Source organism: Heteronotia binoei, chromosome 8 (assembly GCF_032191835.1).
Source record: "Heteronotia binoei isolate CCM8104 ecotype False Entrance Well chromosome 8, APGP_CSIRO_Hbin_v1, whole genome shotgun sequence".
Classification (NCBI taxonomy): Eukaryota; Metazoa; Chordata; class Lepidosauria; order Squamata; family Gekkonidae; genus Heteronotia; species Heteronotia binoei.
The window spans coordinates 75362674-75385850 of record NC_083230.1 but is presented as its reverse complement, the minus strand read 5'-3'; the positions used below and the strand labels follow the sequence as shown (position 1 = coordinate 75385850).

The following is a 23177-nucleotide window of genomic DNA, read 5'->3' as shown; positions in this document are numbered from 1 at the left end:
TTCCAAGTAAGCATTGGAAGTTCTGTTGCTTGAAAAGTAAAGGCAGTCTCTTGATTCATTTCTAAGATTTGTATTCATTTCACAGTGAAGCAGCAAATATTTACATTAAGATCTTGCTATTTTCAGAAGTTATGAACTTGTAGAACCTGATGCAGTGCAGTAGATCAGTTCATTAAATGTAGTACCTTTGATATAGTGATTTGAGTTTGCATGTTTTTAAGGTATCTGACTATAATTATTTACTTGGTATTTCTTCTAGGTTGCTGATCTCATCAAGGAGTGTCGACTGTCGTTGGCAGAAAGCCTGTTTATTTGGACTTGTCAATCACCACTGAGCAGGGATGATACTTTAATCCTTATTACTTACTTAGAGAAAGTGACTGTGGAAGCTGATGGCTCATTAGACAATGTGAACTTGGCATTGCTCATGGCTCTGCTCTATTGCTTTGATGTTGGCTGTGTAGAACAAGGCACTGACGATCGAGAAGGTAAAATTGTTACTTTGTCCATCTTAGATTATGCAGAAGGATATTTTTTACACAAATATTTAGGACTGATAGTTAAACTTCTGCAGTTAAAAGTTGAACCATGACTTGTTTATGTTGCTTAAGCATAGCATTGCTTTGATAAGACAGAATATCTGCTTGTTTGTATGTAAAGTGTCATCAAGTCGCAGCTGACTTACAGTGAACCCAGCAAGTGATTTTCAAGGCAGGTAAGAAGCTGAGGTGGTTTACCATTGCCTCCCTCTGCAGTGTCTTCCTTGATAGTCTCTTCCTTTCAAGTATTGATCCTGCTTAGCTACCAAGATATAGAATCATAGAGTTGAAATGACCATCTAGCCTCTGTTTAACAACCTCTAAAGGAGAGACCGCCACCTCCTGAGGAAGCCTGTTCCACTGAGGAACTGCTCTAACTGTCTGGAAGTTCTTCCTAATGTTTAGTCGAAAACTCTTTTAATTTAATTTCAACCTGTTCTTATCCGACCTTCTGGGGCCATAGAAAACAACTCAGCACCATCCCTATATGACTGCCCTTCAAGTACTTGAAGATGGTGATCATATCACCTCTCAGTTGTCTCCTCTCCAGGCTAAACATAACCAGCTCCTTCAGCCTTTCCTCATAGGACTTGGTCTTTAGATCCCTTACCATCTCTGTTGCCCTCCTCTGGACACCTTCTGACTTGTCTATATCCTCAAATTGTGGTGCCCAAAACTGAACACAATACTCTAGGTGAGGTCTAACCAGAGAAGAGTAAAGTGATATAATCACTTTTTGTGATCTAGACATTGTACTTCTGTTGATACAGCCCAAAATCACATTTGCCTTTTTAGGTACCCCATCACACTGCTGATTCACATTCAGCTTATGGTCCAGTAAGACCCCTAGATCCATTTCACACGTACTGCCAAGGCAAGTCTCTCCCATCCTAATATTTTGCATTTGACTTTTTCTATCTAAATGCACAACTTTACATTTATGTGCATTGAAATTCATTTTATTAGTTTTAGCCCAGTTTTCCAGCCTGTCAAGATCATTCTGTCTCTATCTTCTACTGTATTTGTGACCCCTCCCAATTTAGTATCTACAAATTTAAAAAGCATTCCCTCTATTCCTTTCATCCAAATCATTTATAAAGATGTTGAATGAAATGGGTCCCAGGACAGATCTTTGAAGCACTCCACTTGTCATTTCTCTCCAAGAAGATGAGGAACCATTCATAAGTGCTCTTTTGGTGTGACCTGTCAACCAGTTACAGATCCACCTAACAGTGATAAGATCCAGACCACATTTTACGAACAAGGATAGTGAGTGGAACCTTATTAAAAGCCTTACTGAAATCAAGATAAATGATGTCTACAGCATTCACCTGATCCAGCAAGGTAATAACGTTATTTAAAAAAGGAGATCAGGTTAGTCTGACATGATGTGTTCTTGAGAAACCCATGCTGACTCTTAGTATTCACAGCTGTTTTTTTTTTCTAAATACTCAAGGACTGCCTGTTTTCCAGGTATAGACGTCAAGCTGACGGGTTGGTAGTTACCCAGATCCTTCTTTTCCCCATTCTTGAAGATGGGGACAACATTTGTCTGCCTCCAGTCTTCTGGCACCTCACCTGTTCTCCAAGAATTCGCAAAAATAGTGGAAAGAGGCTCAAAAATTACAACCACAAGTTTTTTTAGTACCCTTGGATGCAGTTCACCTGGCTCTGAGGACTTAGTTTAATTTAAAGAAACTAAGTATTTATGTACTACCGTTATGCTGATCTTAGGCTGCAACTCCCATACCTCATTGTGTGTTCTGTTTTTACCAAGTTGAGCACCTTTTTCCTTACAACAGAAGACTGAGGAAAAGTAGGAATAGAGCAGTTCTGCCCTCTCTTCATCACCTGTTACAATTTCACTTTCCTGTCTTCACAATTGGCCTACCATGTCCTTGCTCTTTTTTTTACTTTGAACATAGGAAATAAAGCCTTTTTTTTTTCCGCATCTCTCCCTAGCCTCAGCTCATACTGAGCTTTAGCTTTTTTAATTGTTGTTCTGCAAGCAGTGGTTATTTGTTTATATTCATCCTTGGTTATAAGGCCCTCCTTCCATTTCCTAAAGGAGTCTTTTTTATTTCTCAAGTCCTTAGAAAGTTGTTTATGGATCTGACAAGATTATGCTATACTAAGCTGTCTTCTCTCCTGCAGAACATCTAGCTCAGCCTAACTGTTTACAAAACTATGAGCATGTGAGGAAAGGAGAATGTTTGAGATTCTCTCTTTGTGAAGACATGGAATTGCTGAGCTCTGGGGCTCCTGTTCACCTATATATTAATCTCGGAAATGCATAGCACAATTGCCTTGTAGTACTGATGGCTGAACCTGAATGGTATGGGGCAGGAGGCGATAATATTTGGGTTGTATTCCCCAAACCTATTTTCATCAGTTACCCTGCCATAGCATACCTCTGTAAGTTGTTAAGGGCTCAGTCTAAGTTACAGGTGTGCATGTGTTGATTGTGATTGGGAGAAGCCCTACAGTCCCAATCAGTTTCTTCCATTCATGCTCAGACTGTTTTAGCTTCCGAATGGTCAGAATTTTTAAAATGTAACAGCATCTGGTGTATGCATGTGTGCGTGCAGATGCATGGATGTATGAAAGAAATAAAGAATTGGAAAGTGCATGATGCACACATGTCAGAAGCCTTCTGTGGAGAATAACTGCTACAAACTCAGCTGGCACAACTGTGACCTTGGTTTAAGTATTTAGCTAAATAAATAGTATAATGTGAACTTTTTGGCCAAAATTCTGACAGTACAAGATAAAGCGAGTGAAATATATTTTTGTATTTGAAACTACCTGTTTTGTTATCTATTGAAGAAACTACATTATTTTACTCTTAGAGCTGATGCAACAGTTGCCGCTGCTCACAGACAGGCAGTACATAGCTGCAGTCCATACACGCCTTCAGGAATCTCAGCCTTGGAAGCTACCAGGACTTCAGGCTACTGTTAGATTAGCATGGGCCCTTGCATTGCGTGGAATTTCACAGCTGTCTGATGTGACAGGTAAATTGGATTCAAAATAAAATTCATTTGTAAGCATGTATGAGTCTTCACCTGCATTCTTTTGCGCATGATTGTAACATCAGGCATGCTTTTGTTGAACCCTAGTTCGGTGAAACGCTTCAGTGTGACTGTCTATTATTTTCACTCTTCTTCATTCTTTCCAGCATTTGCAGAATTCACTGAGGCAGATGAAGCAATGGTGGAGTTAGCAATTGCAGACAATGTTTTTCTGTTTCTTACCGAATCTGTGGTGAGAGCTGAAAACTTCTACCAGGAGGAATTTTACATACGTAGAATCCATGAACTTATCACAGGCTTTCTTGCTGTCATGCCAATGAAAGTAAGTGGGATGTGTGTAGCCTTAAGCACTGCTATGCAGAATATTTCTGCACATAAATGATATGTGCCATTTCATGTTCCCAGTTGGGGGGCGTATGTTGTTTGTGTTTAAAATCTTTTAGTTCAATTATTTTGGAGTTCAGGATTTTTAAAATAAATTAATGAAACAACTGCTGAATTCCTATCAGATAATGTTTTTTTGTGACATATAGGGTACTGTCCAGCTAGAATTATATATTGCTGTTCCTTTACTATGTTTTAAATAATGTATGAGTATTGTAGTCTGCACTCATTTAACCTTTTGCACTATTTCCATATAGTGTAGCAAAACAAAACTTTTAGGTACTAGAATTCTTTTTCTAATTCAGCCTATTTAGATCAGCACCATTTGCATGATATTGCTGGTTAGTCAGAAGTGACTAAGAGAGCTGTTTGTTTCATTCTTAACTTTAAAATCTTTTTTTGGGGGGGGGGGTATATTTTAAGGTGAAACAGTTGCGAAACCGAGCTGATGAAGATGCTCGCATGATCCACATGAGTATACAGATGGGTAATGAACCACCTCTTCCTCTTAGACGGGATCTAGAGCATCTGATGCTTTCAGTAAGTTCTTGTTTAAAAAGTAAAATTGTGGGTTGGATTCAGTAGCCCATTAGCAGAAGAAACTAAATCACTTTGTCTGCACAAGCACAGTTGATAAAAGTGGTGGGATGCAACATTAGCCCTCTCCCTCTTTATGAAAATTCCATGGTGCACATAATCACTTCTCCTTCAGTGGGGCAAAGTCATCCGCAAACTGTGATGGGGCAAACAAGGTAGGGTATTGTTGCTTGTATGTTGAGCCAAAGCCTTTTCTTTCTTAATCTACAGATTGCTGAGTTATATAAGAAGGACCCCTTTAATCTGGAACTTGCTCTTGAATACTGGTGTCCCTCAGAGCCTCTGCAGAGCTCCGGTATCATGGGATCCTATATTGGGATAACTCATCAGAGACCACCTCAGCGGCAGGTCAGAAAATACTGATCTCCCCCCCCATACTGTTTGGGAAGTGGGAGTGTCTTTCAAAGACACTTTGGGCGTTTTCGCACTGACCTTAATCGGCAGCGACGTCCCTCTTCACCACGCAGGATCTGCGCGGATTTCGCACCAAATGCTGCGAAGCACCCAGAAGAGCCGCAAAGTCCCGCGGCTTTTGCGGTGCAAATGGAAACCGCCAAAAACCAGTTTCCATTTGCGCCGCAAAAGCCGCGGGACTTTGCGGCTCTTCTGGGTGCTCCACAGCAATTGGTGCGAAATCCGCGCAGATCCTGCGCGGTGAAGAGGGACGTCGTTGCCGATTAAGGTCAGTGCGAAAACGCCCCTTGTGTTTTCAGAATGGAAGCGCGGTCTGCAAACCTTTGAAAGGTGGGAACAAGCTAGGAAACAGCTGTGTTCGCCTGGTCTTCTAAAATATGGTATGCTCAGGGCTTTTTTTGTAGAAAAAGCCCTGCAGGAACTCATTTGCATATTGGGCCACACCCCCGATGTCACCAGAAATGATGTCACCCGTTCAGTGTGTTACTTTCCACATATTGACACAGAACAATACACTGCCAATGAGAGACCTTGTTTCTTACACACACACACGCATCCCGCCACAGCTGGAGAGAGAGCCATGTGCAGCAGAGCAGACAGTGGCAGGCCCAGCTTCTCCCAGGAGGAGGGTGCCCATGGGTGACTCCGTGTTTTCTGCTCTCTTTGCAAGCCTGCTGGAGGTTGGAGGCAGCAGAGAGAACAGTGTGTGTAGTCTGGGAGCCCCTCTGCTGGAAATCTTTTTTGAGCCAGAGCCCTGACCAAGCCAGCCAAAACTGTGTTCCTGCTAAAAAAAAGCCCTTGGTGTATTTGGCTTAAAACTGCATACCTTCTGGTTCAGATAGTTATGAAAGAGATGGAGGAAAGGATCCTGAGTTGATCTTTAGCAACCCTCCCCTCCATCTTCTAATCTAAGGATCTACTTTTACACATAGCAATACTGATAAGTCTTAAAAAGGTAAAGGTAGTCCCTTGTGCAAGCATATCTGAGCAGGTTATTTTTGGTCTACATTAGACCATTCTGCAGTTACTAATATCTTTCTGAATAACTATCTTTCTGAATCCTCCAATGAATGCTTTTGTTGTTTTTGTTACAGGTTGTTTTGTCTAAATTTGTTAGGCAAATGGGTGACCTCCTTCCATCCACAATTTACATTCCATATCTGAAAATGCTCCAAGGATTGGCCAGTGGACCCCAGTGTGCTCATTATTGCTTTACTTTGCTGAAGGTTAATGGTAGCAGCCATGGTAAGAAATATGGCTCCCAAGCTGTGTTCCCTCTAAGCTTAGTGTGAGCTAGTTCAGTTTTTTTAGCCTCTGCCTCACACATTTTTGCCTTAGCTCAGGAAAAATGGGCCCAGAGCAAACTAATTTATGCTCACAACTTTAATGCCAGTAGCTCACTAAATAGAATTTTTGCTCACAAGACTCCACAGCTTAGAGTTTGAATTGCTCCCAAGAAGCCATTGGCCTTTCCCCCTCTTCACTGTAAAGCTGATGTGATGAGGCCTGTCAATGAGGCAGGCGTATTGCTTGGCAAGGCAGCCTGTCTTCAGACAGAAATGAAAACTTTGGTTATGTTGTGATGCTTCTTGTTTGTAAAATAATTCCATAATAATTTGTGCATGAGTGCATATAGCTTTGCACTATGATTTGACAGTTTATTGCAAATACTTTATGCAGCTCAACTGAAAAACCTAAAGTAATCTCTTCATGTTTCTACCAAAGGCTCAAAGCTGATCTTTGTTCTTTCGTTGTATTTATTAGTAATTTTGGGGAACTAAGTCACTTCTAATAGTGGCTGATGAATGTTTTCAAACATTCAGTCAGAAACCTCTCTTACAAAGCTGCTTTGTACAGATAGCGGAGAATGACATCTAGCATATATTGCAAAACTATCTTTTTCATGTATCATTTAAGAAGTCCTGTTTTACTTCTCAGTTTATAGCAGGTTTTATTTTCCTGTTCTAGATTCAATTAAATTAACAAAACCTGTAATCATGTGGGGGTTTTTTTCCCTAGCTGAAAACATCCAAGGAGCAGGTGGCAGTCCTGTCTCCTGGGAGCATTTCTTCCACTCTTTGATGCTGTATCATGAGCACTTAAGGAAGGATTTGCCAAGTGCAGATAGCATTCAGTATCGTCACCTCCCTCTCAGAGGTATCACCCAGAAGGAACAAGATGGATTGATTGCCTTTCTGGAGCTTACAAGTACAATAGTGAAATGGGTAAGTAGCCAATCTAGATTACAGTCCATTATTCAGTAGTTTGATCCATATTTTGATCAAGGATAAGTGTAAAATCAATTAAATTCGGTTTTAAAAAACCCGTATTTGATATTAAAAACTGAAAGTACTTGGAAGTACTTCTCAGTGTAAACTGAGAAGAAGAAATAATACCAGGAAGGTTTAACCATGGATCCAATTTAAGTAAATTGTGAGTGAAAGAAATATAGATGAGCACTGTAAGTGATATTATTTACATTTTGCCTAAATTGTAGAGATCAATGTTGTGAATGTGCAGCATTATAAAAACAAAATTGCATTTGCTTTCTCTCCTCTGTAGAGTGAGAACGCTCGCTTGGCTCTTTGTGAACATCCTCAGTGGACACCAGTGGTAGTCATTTTGGGCCTTCTGCAGTGTAGCATCCCTCCTATCTTGAAGGCAAAGTTATTAGATACTCTCACAAGTTTTGGGAAATCTCCTGAAATTGCTGCTTCCCTCTGGCAATCCCTAGAGTATACACAGGTATCTTTAATTTTTTCCCCTGGTGGCGGTTTGCTGTTAGAATCAAAACTACATTTGCAACGGGTGCTTTTAAATGTTAAGAAATATATGTGCTTTTCTTCAAGTTTTCTTACACTGCAAATGTTACACTGTTCTTACTTTAAAATAGGGCTGAGCCTAAACTTAGTCTGTTCAAGGCATTCTTTCCACATCTGGAAATCTGGCCTATGGTAGCAGCAGCTGCAGAAGACATCTGGTTTCTGTGCAGGCGCAGTGGATTCCCTGAATGCTTTGCTCTCTCCATGGTGTTTTTTTCTGCCAGGGGTATCTTATCCCTTTTAGCAGATCTTAAATAAAGCTAGGAGGAAATTGCTTGTTGAAGTGGTTGGAGGCGAAGGGTGGTGTTTATGTGTATATACGTATAGATGGTCAGCAGCAACTCTTACCAAAGAATTAGCTTCCTGTGGGGTGGTGGAGGGTGGGCTCCCTCTGGGAATCCTACCCCCCCAGGGAAAGTGCATGCGCAATACATAGCCTCTCCTCTCCCGGTGTAGTGAACGCCGCGTGGTCACTGTCTGGCTATGCCTGGCAGATGGTCACTGCAATGGCCTCTCCTGCATTACTGCATTCGTAGCAACACCTTCTCGCTGGTCCCCCCCGTTTTCACAGAGTTTGCTACGTCATGGTGCGACCGAATTGTCCGGCGGTATAACCGGATGGGCAGGCTGGGCCCACCAACTTCGTCAGCCTAAGAGAAGGAAAACTCTAACATCAAACCCGGGCAGATAGAGCTCGTTAATGTAACACCTACCACCTGGAGGACTCACTGCCGGCGTCCCGGCTTACTGGGCCATGGCAGATGACCCCCAGGTGAAAGGGTGGAGCCAGTACCGCGCACACTGCACTTCACCTAAAAAATTCCTCTGCGCAGGCCTGAAGGGCATATCCACACACACAACCCACAACGCATCAAGTCCTGCAGCGATAGGCAAGGGGCAAAACGGCAGGTGGAAGGTGCCACTGGAAGCCGCAGTCCCGATCCTGCATGTAGGCGGTTCAGGATATTGGTCGCCTGATGCTAACCCGGAGACGAAAGCATCTTTTGGCAGCACCCTGAACGACCAAGCAGCCTTATCTAGGGACAGCACTGCTTGCTCCACACGGAGAGGGGCCTAGAAAAGGTGGCCTAAACAAAGCTCGTCTCCCCCACCCCAGTTGGCTAGCCGCGGTCAACGGGCATCCTTACTTGCGGTCGAAAAATAACAACAAAGAAAAGGCATGCACCTGCCTCACAAAGTGTGCAAAGACTAAAGCTTGCATGTTGGAACATCAGAACCATGCTTGACACAGTAGGCAGTGGTCGCCCTGAACGACGCTCTGCTCTAGTTGCCCACGAACTTCTCAGGTTGAATATCGACATAGCAGCTCTCAGTGAGGTCCGTTTCCCTGAGGAAGGTAGTCTTCAAGAACACGGTGCTGGCTATACCCTCTACTGGTCGGGTAAGTCAAAGGCTGAGAGCCGCCTTTCTGGCGTTGGCTTCATGGTCAGAAACTCCATTGCCTCCAAACTCGAAAACCTTCCAACAGGTCACTCAGATCGCATCATGTCCATGCGCCTCCCACTTCAAAACAAGCAGCATGCAACACTCTTCAGTGTGTATGCCCCAACCCTTCAAGCAGATCCTGCAGAAAAGAACAAGTTCTATGCTGATCTACACAACCTCGTACGGAAGACCCCTACAGAGGACAAGGTGATCATCCTTGGCGACTTCAATGCCAGAGTAGGTAAAGACTCGGAAGCCTGGAAAGGAGTACTTGGCAAACACGGCATTGGCAACTGCAATGACAACGGGCGCCTCCTGCTAGAATTCTGCATGGAGCACCAGCTCACCATCACCAACACTATCTTCCAGCAGAAGAACAGTCTGAAGACAACCTGGATGCACCCACGGTCCAAGCATTGGCACCTTATCGACTACATTCTGGTGCGCCTTCGAGATGTCTTACACACCCGAGTAATGCCCAGCGCAGAATGTCATACGGATCATCGTCTTGTACACTGCAATCTCCGTCTTCACTTTAAACCCACACCCAGGAGAGGAGGTATCCCTCGGAGGAAGTTTCAGGTTGGCAGCCTCCAGTCAGCCGAAGTTAAAGCTGCCTTCCAGGCAAAACTCCAGTCAAGAATTGAGGACCTCAGTTGCCCCACAGACCCTTCTCCAGAAGCACTCTGGGAACACCTAAAAACTACCGTCCTGCAGATCTCTGAAGAAGTCCTCGGGTTCTCCACAAGGAAGAACAAGGACTGGTTTGATGAGAACAATCAAGAGATCCAAGAATTACTGGCAAAAAAGAGATCTGCCTACCAAGCACATCTTGCTCAGCCCTCCTATCCTGGGAAAAAAGCAACCTTTCGCGCTGCATGTAGCAACCTCCAGCGCAAGCTTCGAGACATTCAGAACGAGTGGTGGACCAAGCTTGCAGAGAGAACCCAGCTGTGTGCAGACACTGGTGATTTAAGAGGGTTCTACGAAGCCCTGAAGGCAGTATATGGTCCATCATATCAGGCTCAGAGTCCCTTGCATAGTGCAGACGGCCAAGTGCTCCTCACAGACAAGGCATCCATACTGAACCGGTGGTCGGAGTATTTTCAGGTTCTCTTCAGTGCCAACCGCGTAGTTCAAGACTCAGCAATCCACCTCACCCCACTTCAACCGGTGAAAACAGAGTTGGATGAGATCCCCACCCTAGAAGAGACTGTTAAAGCCATCAAGCAACTGAAAAGTGGCAAGGCAGCAGGAGTTGATGGAATTCCACCAGAGATCTGGAAGCATGGGGGCACAGTACTACATAGCTCACTTCACAAAGTACTTGTCACCTGCTGGGAACAAGGCAAATTACCACAGGACTTTCGCGATGCAATCATCATCACCCTATACAAGAACAAAGGGGAAAAGTCAGACTGCTCCAACTACCGGGGGATAACCCTGCTCTCCATCGCAGGCAAAATCCTTGCCAGAATACTCCTGAACAGACTGGTGCCCACCATTGCAGAAGAACTCCTCCCAGAGAGCCAGTGCGGCTTCAGAGCTAACAGGAGCACCACCGACATGGTATTTGTTCTCAGGCAGCTCCAAGAGAAATGCAGGGAACAGAACAAGGGTCTGTATGTGACTTTTGTCGACCTTACCAAAGCTTTCGATACCGTTAGCAGGAAAGGCCTGTGGCAAATCTTGGAACGTTTAGGATGTCCCCCAAGGTTCCTCAGCATGATCATCCAGCTACACGAAGACCAGCGAGGCCAAGTCAGACACTGCAACGACCTCTCGGAGCCCTTCCCAATAGGCACAGGTGTAAAGCAAGGCTGCGTTCTCGCGCCAACTCTCTTTACGATCTTCTTTAGCATGATGCTTCAAAGAGCCGCAGTAGATCTAGATGAGGACGATGGTGTCTACATCCGCTATCGCACCGATGGCAGCCTGTTCAACCTGAGGCGACTAAAGGCACACTCCAAGACAATGGAAAAACTCATCCGAGAGCTACTGTTTGCTGATGATGCTGCACTCGTCTCCCACTCGGTATCAGCTCTGCAGCATATGACGTCCTGCTTTGCAGAGGCTGCCAAGCTATTCGGCCTAGAAGTTAGTCTGAAGAAGACAGAAGTTCTCTACCAGCCTGCACCCCAGGAAGATTATCACCCTCCCTGCATCACTGTGGGTGAATCAGTTCTGAAGACAGTCCAGCAGTTCAGCTACCTGGGGTGCATCATCTCCTCAGATGCCAAGATCGACAAGGAGATTGACAACAGGCTGGCAAAGGCAAACCGTGCATTTGGCCGACTGCACAAAAGAGTGTGGAGCAACAAGCATCTGAAAAAAGGCACAACGATCAATGTTTACAAAGCGGTTGTGATGACAACCCTCATCTATGGCTCCGAATCGTGGGTTTTATACCGTCATCACCTGCGACTCCTTGAGCGCTTTCATCAGCGCTGCCTTCGCACCATCCTCAACATCCACTGGAGTGACTTTGTGACCAACACTGAAGTCCTCAAGCGGGCAGAGGTTACCAGCATCGAGGCACTGCTGTTGAAGACGCAGCTGCGCTGGGCAGGGCATATTTCTAGGATGGAAAACCACCGCCTTCCCAAGATTGCCCTGTATGGCGAACTCTCCACCGGCCATCGAAATAGAGGGGCACCAAAGAAGAGGTACAAGGACTCCTTGAAGAAATCCCTTGGCACCTGTCGCATCAACTATCACCAGTGGTCTGACCTAGCCTCAGATCGCAAAGCATGGAGGCACACCATCCACCAGGCTGTCTCTTCCTTTGAGAACACACGCATAGCTGGTCTTGAGGACAAAAGGAGATTGAGGAAGAATCGCACTGCTACAGGACCAACCCTAAATCAGACTTTTCCCTGCAGCCGCTGTGGCCGGACTTGCCTGTCCCACATTGGTCTTGTCAGCCACCAGCGAGCCTGCAGCAAACGTGGACTATTGCACCCTTCTTAAATCTTCGTTCGCGAAGCCAAGCCGAGAGAGAGCTTCCTGTGAAGCTCATGAGAAAGAGCTGGTATAGATGTAATGTTCCCAGTGACTTTATGCTAGTTAAGAGAAAGCCATGGGATGGTACATCCTCTGTAGCTCTGTTGCACACAGATCTCATTCTCCATCCTTTCACTACCAGCCGAAGCTATGGTTTCTCTACCATACAGTCTGCACCTTAGTTAACCCTGGCTCACCCGAACCAAAGCTTGCATTTAACCTCTTTGCTGATAGCCACTGGGGGCAAAATTAAAGTGGATCTGCACCACATGGGAGGGGCAAGTAGAGGGAGCATGGGATTTGGTTCATTACTTATGCACCAGCCTGGAATGTTCTTATAAAATGGAGGTCTTTCAGTACTTAACTGAAATCTTCTATGGTAGAAAATTACAGGGGCAGTCTGTCTTTCATGAGTGGCAATACCAACATTAGACAGTAGGTTTTTGAAAACTGTTTTATAGCATAGTTAATCTTTTTGCTGCTATGTGCATAAGCAGCTATGTTGTTTCAGTAACTGTACAAAAGTATTTCCTTTCTCTCATGTGTGTTTTGGAAGGTACTGCAGACTGTAAGAGTTCCAAGTCAGAGACAAGCAGTTGGTATTGAGGTAAACTTTTATTTCCTTTCTTTAATGCATTTAAAAGGGCCAAGAATCAAGATAAATGGAAACATCTTCCCATATTGATGACTGCTGTATAATTTCTACACTGCATTTAACTTTAGCAATGTGTTTTGGGGGTGGTGAATTATTGATTAATTCCATTAAAAATCTGGTAAAACCATAAAATGTGAAACATTAGGCATATAGAAAAGGAAAAAGCAGAAATAGGTGTATGAGTGAAAAATCATAATCTATTCCAGTTGTGCAGAAATTACTTCGTATTTCAGTGGATTTATTTTAGTATGAGGTAGCAAATTACAGTGGAAGTGCTAAAGCAAAAAAAGGCTTTTAGCAAGTTGGAATCTAATAAGTTCATTGTGTGTGCTTTTTCCTGATCTAAATAAGTGTTCAAAGTATTACACTCAGTCCTGATTCACACCTGGAGGGGGGAAATTGAGATGGTAGAATAGAGTTCCCCACACCAGGCGGCAGGAAAATTGTAATTGGAGTGGTAAGGTTCTTTTTGCTCCACCACGTCATTACACAACATCTGTGAACTTGGCCTCATTTGATAGTTGAATGTACATACACAGGTACAAGCGGAGTCACAACTTCACATCCCTTTGAAACTTTTTTTTTTGCTGAAGTATAGCAAAAATGGTGGGAGGGTTGGTTTTAACGTCTTTTTTCTTATTTTCTTGGAAAGGTTGAATTGAATGAGATTGAATCCCGTTGTGAGGAATATCCTTTAACTATAGCCTTCTGTCAGCTCATTAGCACACTGGTAGAGAGCTCATTCCCTTCTAACCTGGGAGCTGGATTGCGTCCTCCAGGCTTTGATCCCTACCTGCAATTTCTGAGAGACTCTGTGTTTCTTCGCTTTCGTACAAGAGCCTACCGTAGAGCTGCTGAAAAGGTAACATTTGCTTTTTTAGGTGTTTTTATATACTCATAACATTTATACATTCGATAGAGGAACTAATGACATAATTTTTATTTCATTTATTTTTTTTGCACAAGTCAACAACAGTAAAACGGAACTTACAACTGTCAACAGCAGTAAAACAAAACTTGCTTTTTGAACTAGAAGGTATGATGTTGAAATAAAAGCAAAGGCTTAGGCCTGCACCATTTTAGTCAATGAAGCTATTGCTAACTGAAATACCCCTCAGTCCCAGAGGAGATTGCATGCAGATGCCTAGAATACTAAAAACAAACAAAAAACGCCGAGTGAATTATGTGGTCTAAGGTTGCAATTAAACCTGGTCTATTTTGAACATACAAGGGCTTATCTGTTCAGTACTTCAGGCAAATATATTCTAACATTACTTTGTGTTTAAAACCCCTTCTTTGGGAATTTTTAAACAGAGGCTGGATGGCTGTCTGACAGCAATGCTGATTCTGTGAACTTAGCAGATCAAGGGAAGGAGGGTAGGAAGGGTTGCATCAGTGCTCATGGCCTGTTCTTACATGTCCAGGAAAATGCTGATTGTCACTTTGGAGTAAGACAGCAATTTTTCTCCAGGCCAGTTTGGCCGGGTATCCTGGAGGGGTTTTTTGCCATCTTCACCGCATAGGTCACTGTGTGGGTGTGTGTGTGTGTGTGAGAGAGGGTGGTATTCGGGAATTTCCTGCATTGTGCAGGGGGTTGGACTAGATGACCTGGAGGTCCCTTCCAACTCAATGTATGTTGTCTTGACTACAATATGGCAACAATGTGCTTGTCCCAAACCGAGGGCATTTAGGACAGCAAACCCTGTTCTGCAGAAGAACCACTGAAGTTGTCATAGGAAATTAACAAATTAAGACTTGTGGAAACTCAAAGCGATTATCTACACATGCGTTTCACAGTTCTGCCTTTGTTTCCTTCCAGCTAGCTTGAGGGTCAATAATTCTACTACCTGTCTGCCTTTCCTGCTGTTGGATAGTTCATTTTGTAGTGGTGCTGCAAAAAGAGACAAATTTGCTCAAATCCTTTGGGCTCGATCCAGTGATCCATGAGATTAATAGATCTATCCTGCCTCCTCTATCCTGCTGTTGTCTATTGCAACATTTGTTGAAACGCAATCTTTGGGGTTCAGGCAATCCCAAGATCAACACTGAGTATTATGTGGGGGTCTACAGTAGAAGAGGAAAATCAGGAAAAGTAGCCTGTAATAGTGCACTTAGCAGGAAATTACCATTGGACATATCCTGTATATTTACTTAGGTACATAGCCTTGGATTCCATTGGGATGGGAGAAAGGCTATTTTTAAGCTTTCTAAACAAATGGGACGGTGGTGGGGAAATTACTTGCTCTAAAGGGTTTGGGTTTTTTTAAAAAAATAATTGCTCAGATTGAAACAACCAAGAAAAAAAAATTGCATGTGAAGTTGTAAGTAGTATCCCCATAAAATGTGAGTATACATTTTACATCTAATAGTAGCAAAAAGTTTGATTACACAATTTTGGAAAAAGAAAACAATTCCAACAACAAGACTTTGATTTTTAAAAGTTCAGGATATAGTTGTAAATGCTAAAATTGCTTCACAAATCTTAGCTACAGAAAACCCACAGAAACACTCTAAATTCGTTGTAAAATGGTTTACTTTTTTCAGTATATAACAAATGAGGAAACTGAATTCTCTGTGTTGCTTAAAATATATATGGATTTTGTTTTTTGTTGAAGAATGTGGACATATTACCGTATTTTTTGGTCCATAAGGCGCTCCGGAGCATAGGACGCACCTTCCTCCTGGGGGGCGATCCGCTGTCTCCGCCTCCGATCCCGGCGCTTCCCCCGCGCCTGCCTGGCTCCAGCTTCTTCCAGCAAGCGCTGGGATCGCTCCACGCTGCCCCCACCGCAAACCCAGCGCTTCGCGAGTTTCGGTTGCGGAGGGGGCAGTGTGCTTCCTCCGTGCCTGGCTTCCGCTCTGACGCTTACAGCAAACGCGAGGATCGCTCCCTCCGATCCCGGCGCTTGCTTTAAGCATCAGAGCTGGAGCCAGGCAGACAGGCACGGAGAAAGCACGCCACCCCCTCCACAGCCGGCGCTCGCGAAGCACTGGTTTGCAGAGGGGGCGGGTGCTTTCTCCGTGCCTGTCTGCCTGGCTCCAGCTCTGATGCTTAAAGCAAGCGCTGGGATTGGAGGGCGGAGGGAGCGATCCTGGCGCTTGCAGTAAGCGTCAGAGCTGGAGCCAGGCAGACAGGCACGGAGGAAGCACCCTGCCCCCTCCGCAGCCGGCGCTCGTGAAGCGCTGGGTTTGCGGTGGGGGCAGTGTGGAGCGATCCCAGTGCTTGCTGGAAGAAGCTGGAGCCAGGCAGGCAGGCGCGGGGGAAGCACCGGGGGCAGAGGCAGCGGATTTCTCCCCCCCCCCCGAGGAAGGTACCTTCGCTCCATAAGACGCACACACTTTCCCCCCACTTTTTTTTGGGGGGGGAGTGCGTCTTATAGTCCGAAAAATACAGTAGTTAGTATGTTCTTCTATACAGGGATTACTTTTGTTCAAGAGATAACACAATAATTGATGCTCTGACTTAAGTGTTAAATTATGTATTATTCATTAGTTACTGCTTTATATTTGTTTGAAAGTTTGTGTATGTTTTGTTTTTGTAAATATTTGAAAAGTTTTGGGGAAATTTGCAATAAATATAAAAAGCAAAGGTAGTCCCCTGTGCAAGCACCAGTCGTTTCTGACTCTGGGGTGACTTCGTATCATGACATTTTGATGGCAGACTTTTTTATGGGGTGGTTTGTCATTGTAGTTATACAAAAGTGAGTATACATCCATGTATGCATGAAACCATTATAACTTCCCATTTTATTTTTCTATCTGTTTTTTTCTTACATTTTTTTAAAAGTTGCATTGTCAGTAGAAGCATAATCTTGTGTGTGTCTTCCTTGACAGTGGGAAGTGGCTGAGGCTGTTCTAGAGGTGTTTTACAAATTACTGAGAGATTATGAACCTCAGCTTGAAGATTTTGTGGACCAGTATCTTGAGTTACAAGGTAGTCTCTTTCCTCATCTATGTTGTTGGGTTTTTTTGCATTTTGCTTAGGGCAAGAGGCACAGTGGTGACCTCAGTCAGGGCCATTGTGCTCACTGTTTAGACCAGGGTTGTTGAACTCATTTGTTATGAGGGCCAGATCTGACATAAAATGGGACTTTGTGGGGCCGGGCCATGCGTGTTGTAAAATGTAATGCCACAGGTATCCAAGATACAAACTTTATAAAGGACACAGACAAACACAATTAAAGATTTTTTTTACTTAAAGTACAAATATGTTTAAAGCTATTGCCGTGTTTTGTTTAAACGGGAAGGTGAGGGAATAGTGGGATTTGGCAGTTCATTTTTCAAAATAAAAAACTTCAAGAAAAAAGCACAAGGATCACAGCAGAAGCCAAAAATATAAAATGCTCTGACTCATGAAAATATGAAATGGCTGGGCAAGCTTCTCCCCCTTCCCCTGGTCTACTCATTGGCAATGGCTCTCGAGTGTGATATCCACCTTTAGTTGTGGATTCCCAGGTTAGAGTACTCACTAGATGCCAGTTCTGTCCATTCAGCAGAGACAAGCTGGCTGAAAGCATTAGCCCTTTATTTGCAAGGACACAACTCCAGGAAGCAACAGCTTCAACTGACCATACAAATGCTGGAAAGTGAAACTGAGCTCCACTCCATTGAAAAACATTGCAGCATAAAATTGCAAGGAAAACATGGAATGGATTTTCCATTAAGGTCTCTGGGCTCAGACTATCTATCTGAGCACAGAAACCTTAATGGAAAATCCATTCCACATTTCTTTGCAGCTTTGCAAGCCTAGAAAAGCATCCTGCTGCAGCCACCAAAGACAAGGCAGAAGGAGCTTGGAACTTTGGCAGCCCTGGAGCTTCAAAGGGTGAGGACAGGAGGAGGCGGAGGGGGGAGAAAAGAGTCACAGGTCTGGTTAAAGTTCTGCGTGGGCTGGTTGCATCCTATGGACCAGATATTTGACACCCCTGATTTAGACAGGCTCTTGGAAGCCAGTTGCATATATTTAACCTCAATAGTGTGGAAAGGGCTGTACAAAACATAGGAGTGAGGAGTTCCTTGACTATAGGATTGCTATCTGTATTATATAACTAGGAGAGGGCAGGTTTTGGCAAATGGATAATGGAGCAGTGTTTAAAGATCAGGTAAGCTGGAAGTTAAAATGAGGCAAGGAGGATTTGTTTTGTTTTCTCTAGAGGAGGCTTGAGAGGCACTAGAGTTAGGCTAGGTGAGTGTGGCAGATGACTTGGTATGTTCCCAGTCATAGGGTACACAGTAGAAAGAGATTGACTTTGTTTAGGGATGGCATGGGTAGAATATAAGGGGAAATGGGAGGTGATTCACTTGTAGACAGAGACCTTAATGCTAAGGACTAGACATTTTTGTATCTAGTGCTAAGAATCCAGGGGTTCTGTTTAAGAGAGCTAATGTGGTGCAGAAGAAAAAAAAATATGTAAGATGGTTTGATTTTTAAAAAGAGAAATAATGGCAAGTGAGAAAGCCAGCAAGGATGCATTTAAAGTGATTTAAATAGGATGCAACTAGAGCAGAGACACAACCTTTAAGAATAAGTCCAGAACTGAAAGAGAGCTCTTCAGGAATGCTATAAAGCAGGGGTATCAAACTCATTTGTTATGAAAGCCAAATCTGACGTAAATGAGACCTTGTCGGGCCTGGCCATGTGTGTTGTAAACTGTAATGCCTGTTTATAAAGGACACTTTATAAAGGACACATACAAACAGGGGTTTTTTTAAAGCTTAAAATAAAACATGCTTAAAACATTAGTACTCGTTGGTCTTAAAGGCACTTGTATTTCTCCCATGGGACCCAGGGAACTGGGCAAAGGAAGCTCTGGCTCTTTCCTTCCTTCCCCAGGGTACCCGGAGGGGAAGGAGCCTCAGCCAATAAAAGGAAGAGAGGCTTGCCTCAGTAACTAAGCTGTACAATTGAGAGAGCCTGGCAAAGGAAGCTCTCCCTCCCCCCTTCCTCCCTAAGGGAGGAGCCTCAACCAATGGAGACAATAGAGGCTTTGCTCTATAGCTCCTGCGCGATTGAGCAAGCCTGGCAAAGCAAGCTGTGATGCAGAAGGAAGCAAGAGGGAGGGAGAAGGAAGCAGATGACAGCCAGTTGCTCAGGGGCCTGATAAGAGCCCTCCAGGGGCCTGATTCAGTCCCCGGGCCATATGTTTGACACCCCTGCTATAAAGGAAAAAGTAGTGTTAAATTTTGTGATTATTTAAGTGAAGGAGGAAGTAGGCAAAAATTATGATGATAGTGTATGGCTTTTTTAGGAAATAAGATGATAAATCTCAAGCAAATTGCAGTGTCTACTAAATTGTGCTTTTCCAGGAGAAGAAGTCATAGCGTATAAACCACCAGGATTTAATCTGATGTACCATCTACTGAATGAATCACCAATGCTGGAATTGTGTCTCAGCCTGCTGGAAGAAGGGGTTAAACAACTAGATACCTATGCCCCGTTCCCTGGTAGGTACCTGCTTATTTTTAAAAAAAAATTAAAACAGTGACCATTGTTTAAAATATATATGCTACTTCCTACATCAGTTGTGTATGCTGACTATATGCAGTATTGCTGCTAAGAGATCTGTTGATGACAAGTTAGAACTTTTTGAGGATTTCTTTCCTAAATGACTCACCTTGGTTTAATGTGTGTATGGAATGTACTTTTTCTCTCCATTGGAGACCTAAAGTGATTTATCACAGCATTCTTCTCCCTCCCCCCCCCTCAATTTTATTCTCACAGCATCAGCCCTGTGAAGTAGGTTAGACTGACATGCCTAAGGTCACCCAGTGACCTTTCTCAGCAGAGCAGGGATTTGAATGTGATTCTCCCACATTCTAGTCTGTCACTCTAGTCACTTTGCGTGCTGGTTTTATTGAATGCAGACTTTTTTTTCTCCCTTTAAGCTTTATATATATTGAAATTAGATCTATATGTTAAGTTTATTTTCTGTCTTTTCATAGGAAAGAAGCATTTAGAGAAATCAGTACAGTACTGCCTTGGGCTGCTCAATCTGGCTCTACAGAAAGAGAATGTCTTCATGAACTACTTAAGGGAAAGCCATCTCTCCCTGATTGTTGCATCTCTAGAGCAGCTGCTGCAAGGAATCAACCCTCGAACTAAAAAGGCAGACCACGTGGTCAATATTGCCAGGTAGGCCCAAAATGTATGGTGGACAGGAATGGCTATAGAGATTACCAGAGTAATATTGAGATTCAGGGGTTCCACAGCAAGACTTTGTGTTTGTACAGATTCTCATATTACTCCACTGGCTGTGTACAACAATGCTGCTACATGAACCTGATTGTAGGACTGAGCCCCTATATTTGTTTGTTCTCTCTTCACAGATCTCTTGAGCATTTCCATGTTTGTTTGTGAAGCAAGCAACTTTTGAATTAATTGATTTACTGTGTTTAATAGGAAAACAAGTTCAATGGACATGAGCCTGTAAGCAGAGTTTAATTGGGACTAAAAAGAGGAATGATGGGCTGTAAGATAGACTGTAGGTTTGAGGGGATGTGGCAGTTCCATATTTAGAGTACACTCTGCTGCTAAGCTATGTAAATATGGACCTGTAAATTTCAAATCCTGTTTGCATTTTTGATCTGCATATACATGTATTTTTCTTAGGCTAATTTTTATGACACGGTATTTAAAACCCTTCATTTCTTTCTTGAAATTTCTGTTTAAACTAACAATTGCTTATATTCTTCCAATTTTTGAAGGTACCTCTATCATGGCACCACCAATCCTGAGCTGGCTTTTGAAAGCTCCAAGATCCTCTGTTGCATTTCTTGCAATGCTAACATTCAGATCAAACTAATTGGAGACTTCACACAAGACCAGGTAACTGCTTCGCTCTCTTAATTTCTTAATGTGAGGCGGGGTAGGGGGGAAAGCATGATGTTAAGTAGTACAAAAGTCTTTATGCCGGAAATGCTTGGATTTGTTTATGTGTATGGTTATTATGGTGGGTTGGGGTGGCACAGACGGGCACTAAAATATTTTCAGTGGGAAAACCTCTGCTCAATACAGTGCTACTGTTCTGTTGATGGTAGCAAATACAGTTTTTAGGAATACTTGAGACTTACTGTCCACACCACATCACCATATACTGTCCTACAAGTGCTTGGCATTTGGCACTCTTTATAGTTTGCCCCCATGAAGTAAAACAATGACATTGTCTCTGAGGCACCCACTCCCTGTCTTGGTCAAACCTTTTTATAACCTTGTTCATCCTAAATACCAGGAACAGAGATTTAACACAAGAATATTTGTTGTTCTTAATGATTAATTATGCACAAATGTAAGTTATGGATAGACTAATATATGGAGATATAGTTTCCTTACTATGTTTCATTGCAGAGGAACTACCAGAATGATTTCTGAATTATAAGTCTGTCAGATTTCTCTCAGATTGTCTAACCTATTTCAAACTACTTTTGAGTTTTTAAACCTGAAGACCTCAGCCTGTTCCTTACCTTTCTCCTATATCAGAAATAGCACTTCTGTGGCCTTTAAACCTGTAGTTGCCACTACAGGTCAACACTGCTAATCCAGTCTACCTCCACCTGAAACAACTGTGAAATAGAGCAAAATCCCTAGTGTGCCTAAAGGACTTTTCAGCCCTATTTGGCCAAGTGGCAGTTAAACATCTTTTCTTTCCACCTACTCCCCCCCTTCCTCTCCAAGTGTTCCAAGGCCCTCAGTGGCTGTTTAACTTGCTTTACCACATCAGTAAATGGAGGAGCTCTGGCTCAGTGGATCTGATTGGCATGCAGATGGTCCCAAGTTCAGTCCCTAACATCTTCAGTTTGAAGGATGAGGTTAGGTAACACGAGAGACCCCTACCTTAAGACCCTGTGGAGCCACTACCAGTCTGAGTAGGCAGTACTGATCTTGGTGGACCAATGGTCTGATTCAGTATAAGGCAGCTTTGTGTCTGAATAGGATAAAAGGGGGACTGGCGAGGCAGGTAAAGCAGGACTAGGCTCTGTCTCTCACAGATATGCTTTGACATGTCAGTACATGTACAGCTTGAAATTTAGGGCATCATTTAGATAAGATAAGATAAATTTATTTTTATATCCCGCCCTCCCCCGCCAATGGCGGGCTCAGGGCGGCTCACAGACACGGAACACCATGATATAAATAAAACACAATATAAAACAAACAATTTTAAAATACAATTCAGTTACAAATTCAATCACATAGTTAATTAGATGGATAAAACGGTGCTATAAAGTGCAATAGATCGCGATCATGTACAGGATGGCGGGATGGCTACAGATCCGTTTAACCAGGTTCTGCCCCAAAGGCAAGCTGAAACAGAGAGGTTTTGCAAGCCCTGTGGAACTGGTTCAGGTCCCGCAGGGTTCGCACCATCTCTGGAAGTTGATTCCACCATCGAGGGGCCATTGCTGAAAAGGCTTGCTCCCTGGTTGTCTTCAGTCTAGCCTCTCTTGGCCCAGGGATTTTTAAGAGGTTTTGGGAGCTAGATCTCAGTGCTCTCTGGGGAACATACGGGGGGAGGCGGTCCCTGAGGTAGGCAGATCCTCGGCCATATAGGGCTTTAAAGGTGATAACCAGCACCTTATAGCGAACACGGTACACAACTGGCAGCCAGTGCAGATCCCGCAGCCCAGGCCGCACGTGTTCCCACCGAGGTAGTCCCAGCAGCAGCCTGGCCGCCGCGTTCTGCACTACCTGAAGTTTCCGTGTTCGGCGTAAGGGCAGCCCCATGTAGAGGGCATTGCAGTAGTCTAGTCTCGAGGTGACCGTTACGTGGATCACAGTTGCTAGGTCGCTGCGTTCCAAGAAGGGAGCCAACTGCCTCGCCCTCTTGAGGTTTGCTGGGAACACATTTAAAAAATAAGTTGACTGCTAACAATTTGAACAGAGATTTCACTTGAAAATTCACAAAAACCTGCCTCCAGTCCTGGTCAGTGTTCTCATGAGACTTGGAGGATTCATAGATTGTGCACTCCTTAGAATGGCAAGTGATGTGAAACATCGTTGCAGATGAGGATCCTGAATTATTCTGATAACTTGAAGAGCAGGGTCCATCTGTCAGTGCATCATGCGTAGTTTTTCCCTCTACATTTTATTCTTGCAACAACCCTGTGACGTGTAAATTAGATAAAGGCAGAGTGACTAGCCCAAAGTCACTCAGTAAGCCCCATAGCTGAGTGAGGATTTGAACCTGGCTTTCCCATGTGCGATTGCAATTCTCTAAAGCTACTGGCAAACAGAATAACTCCAGTGTGTTAAACCCAGTGAAGAACCATGAAATACAATCTGTGATAC

General features: G+C 43.6%; 1 protein-coding gene across 2 annotated transcripts in view; it reads left to right on the top strand.

Annotated features, from left to right (window-relative positions):
* NUP205 (nucleoporin 205) overlaps nt 1-23177 on the top strand; it is a 59431-nt gene that overhangs the window by 8763 nt on the left and 27491 nt on the right. The window contains exons 6-19 of one of the 2 annotated variants that reach the window (XM_060245256.1): nt 260-488; nt 3389-3553; nt 3718-3893; nt 4379-4495; nt 4763-4900; nt 6061-6211; nt 6986-7191; nt 7529-7711; nt 12794-12844; nt 13545-13754; nt 16727-16826; nt 19199-19336; nt 19835-20024; nt 20597-20717. In XM_060245256.1, the coding sequence (XP_060101239.1) occupies nt 260-488; nt 3389-3553; nt 3718-3893; nt 4379-4495; nt 4763-4900; nt 6061-6211; nt 6986-7191; nt 7529-7711; nt 12794-12844; nt 13545-13754; nt 16727-16826; nt 19199-19336; nt 19835-20024; nt 20597-20717 (2175 nt within the window). Of the gene's footprint in view, nt 1-259; nt 489-3388; nt 3554-3717; nt 3894-4378; nt 4496-4762; nt 4901-6060; nt 6212-6985; nt 7192-7528; nt 7712-12793; nt 12845-13544; nt 13755-16726; nt 16830-19198; nt 19337-19834; nt 20025-20596; nt 20718-23177 lie in introns of both variants that reach the window. The other variant, XM_060245257.1, reaches the window with a different exon arrangement.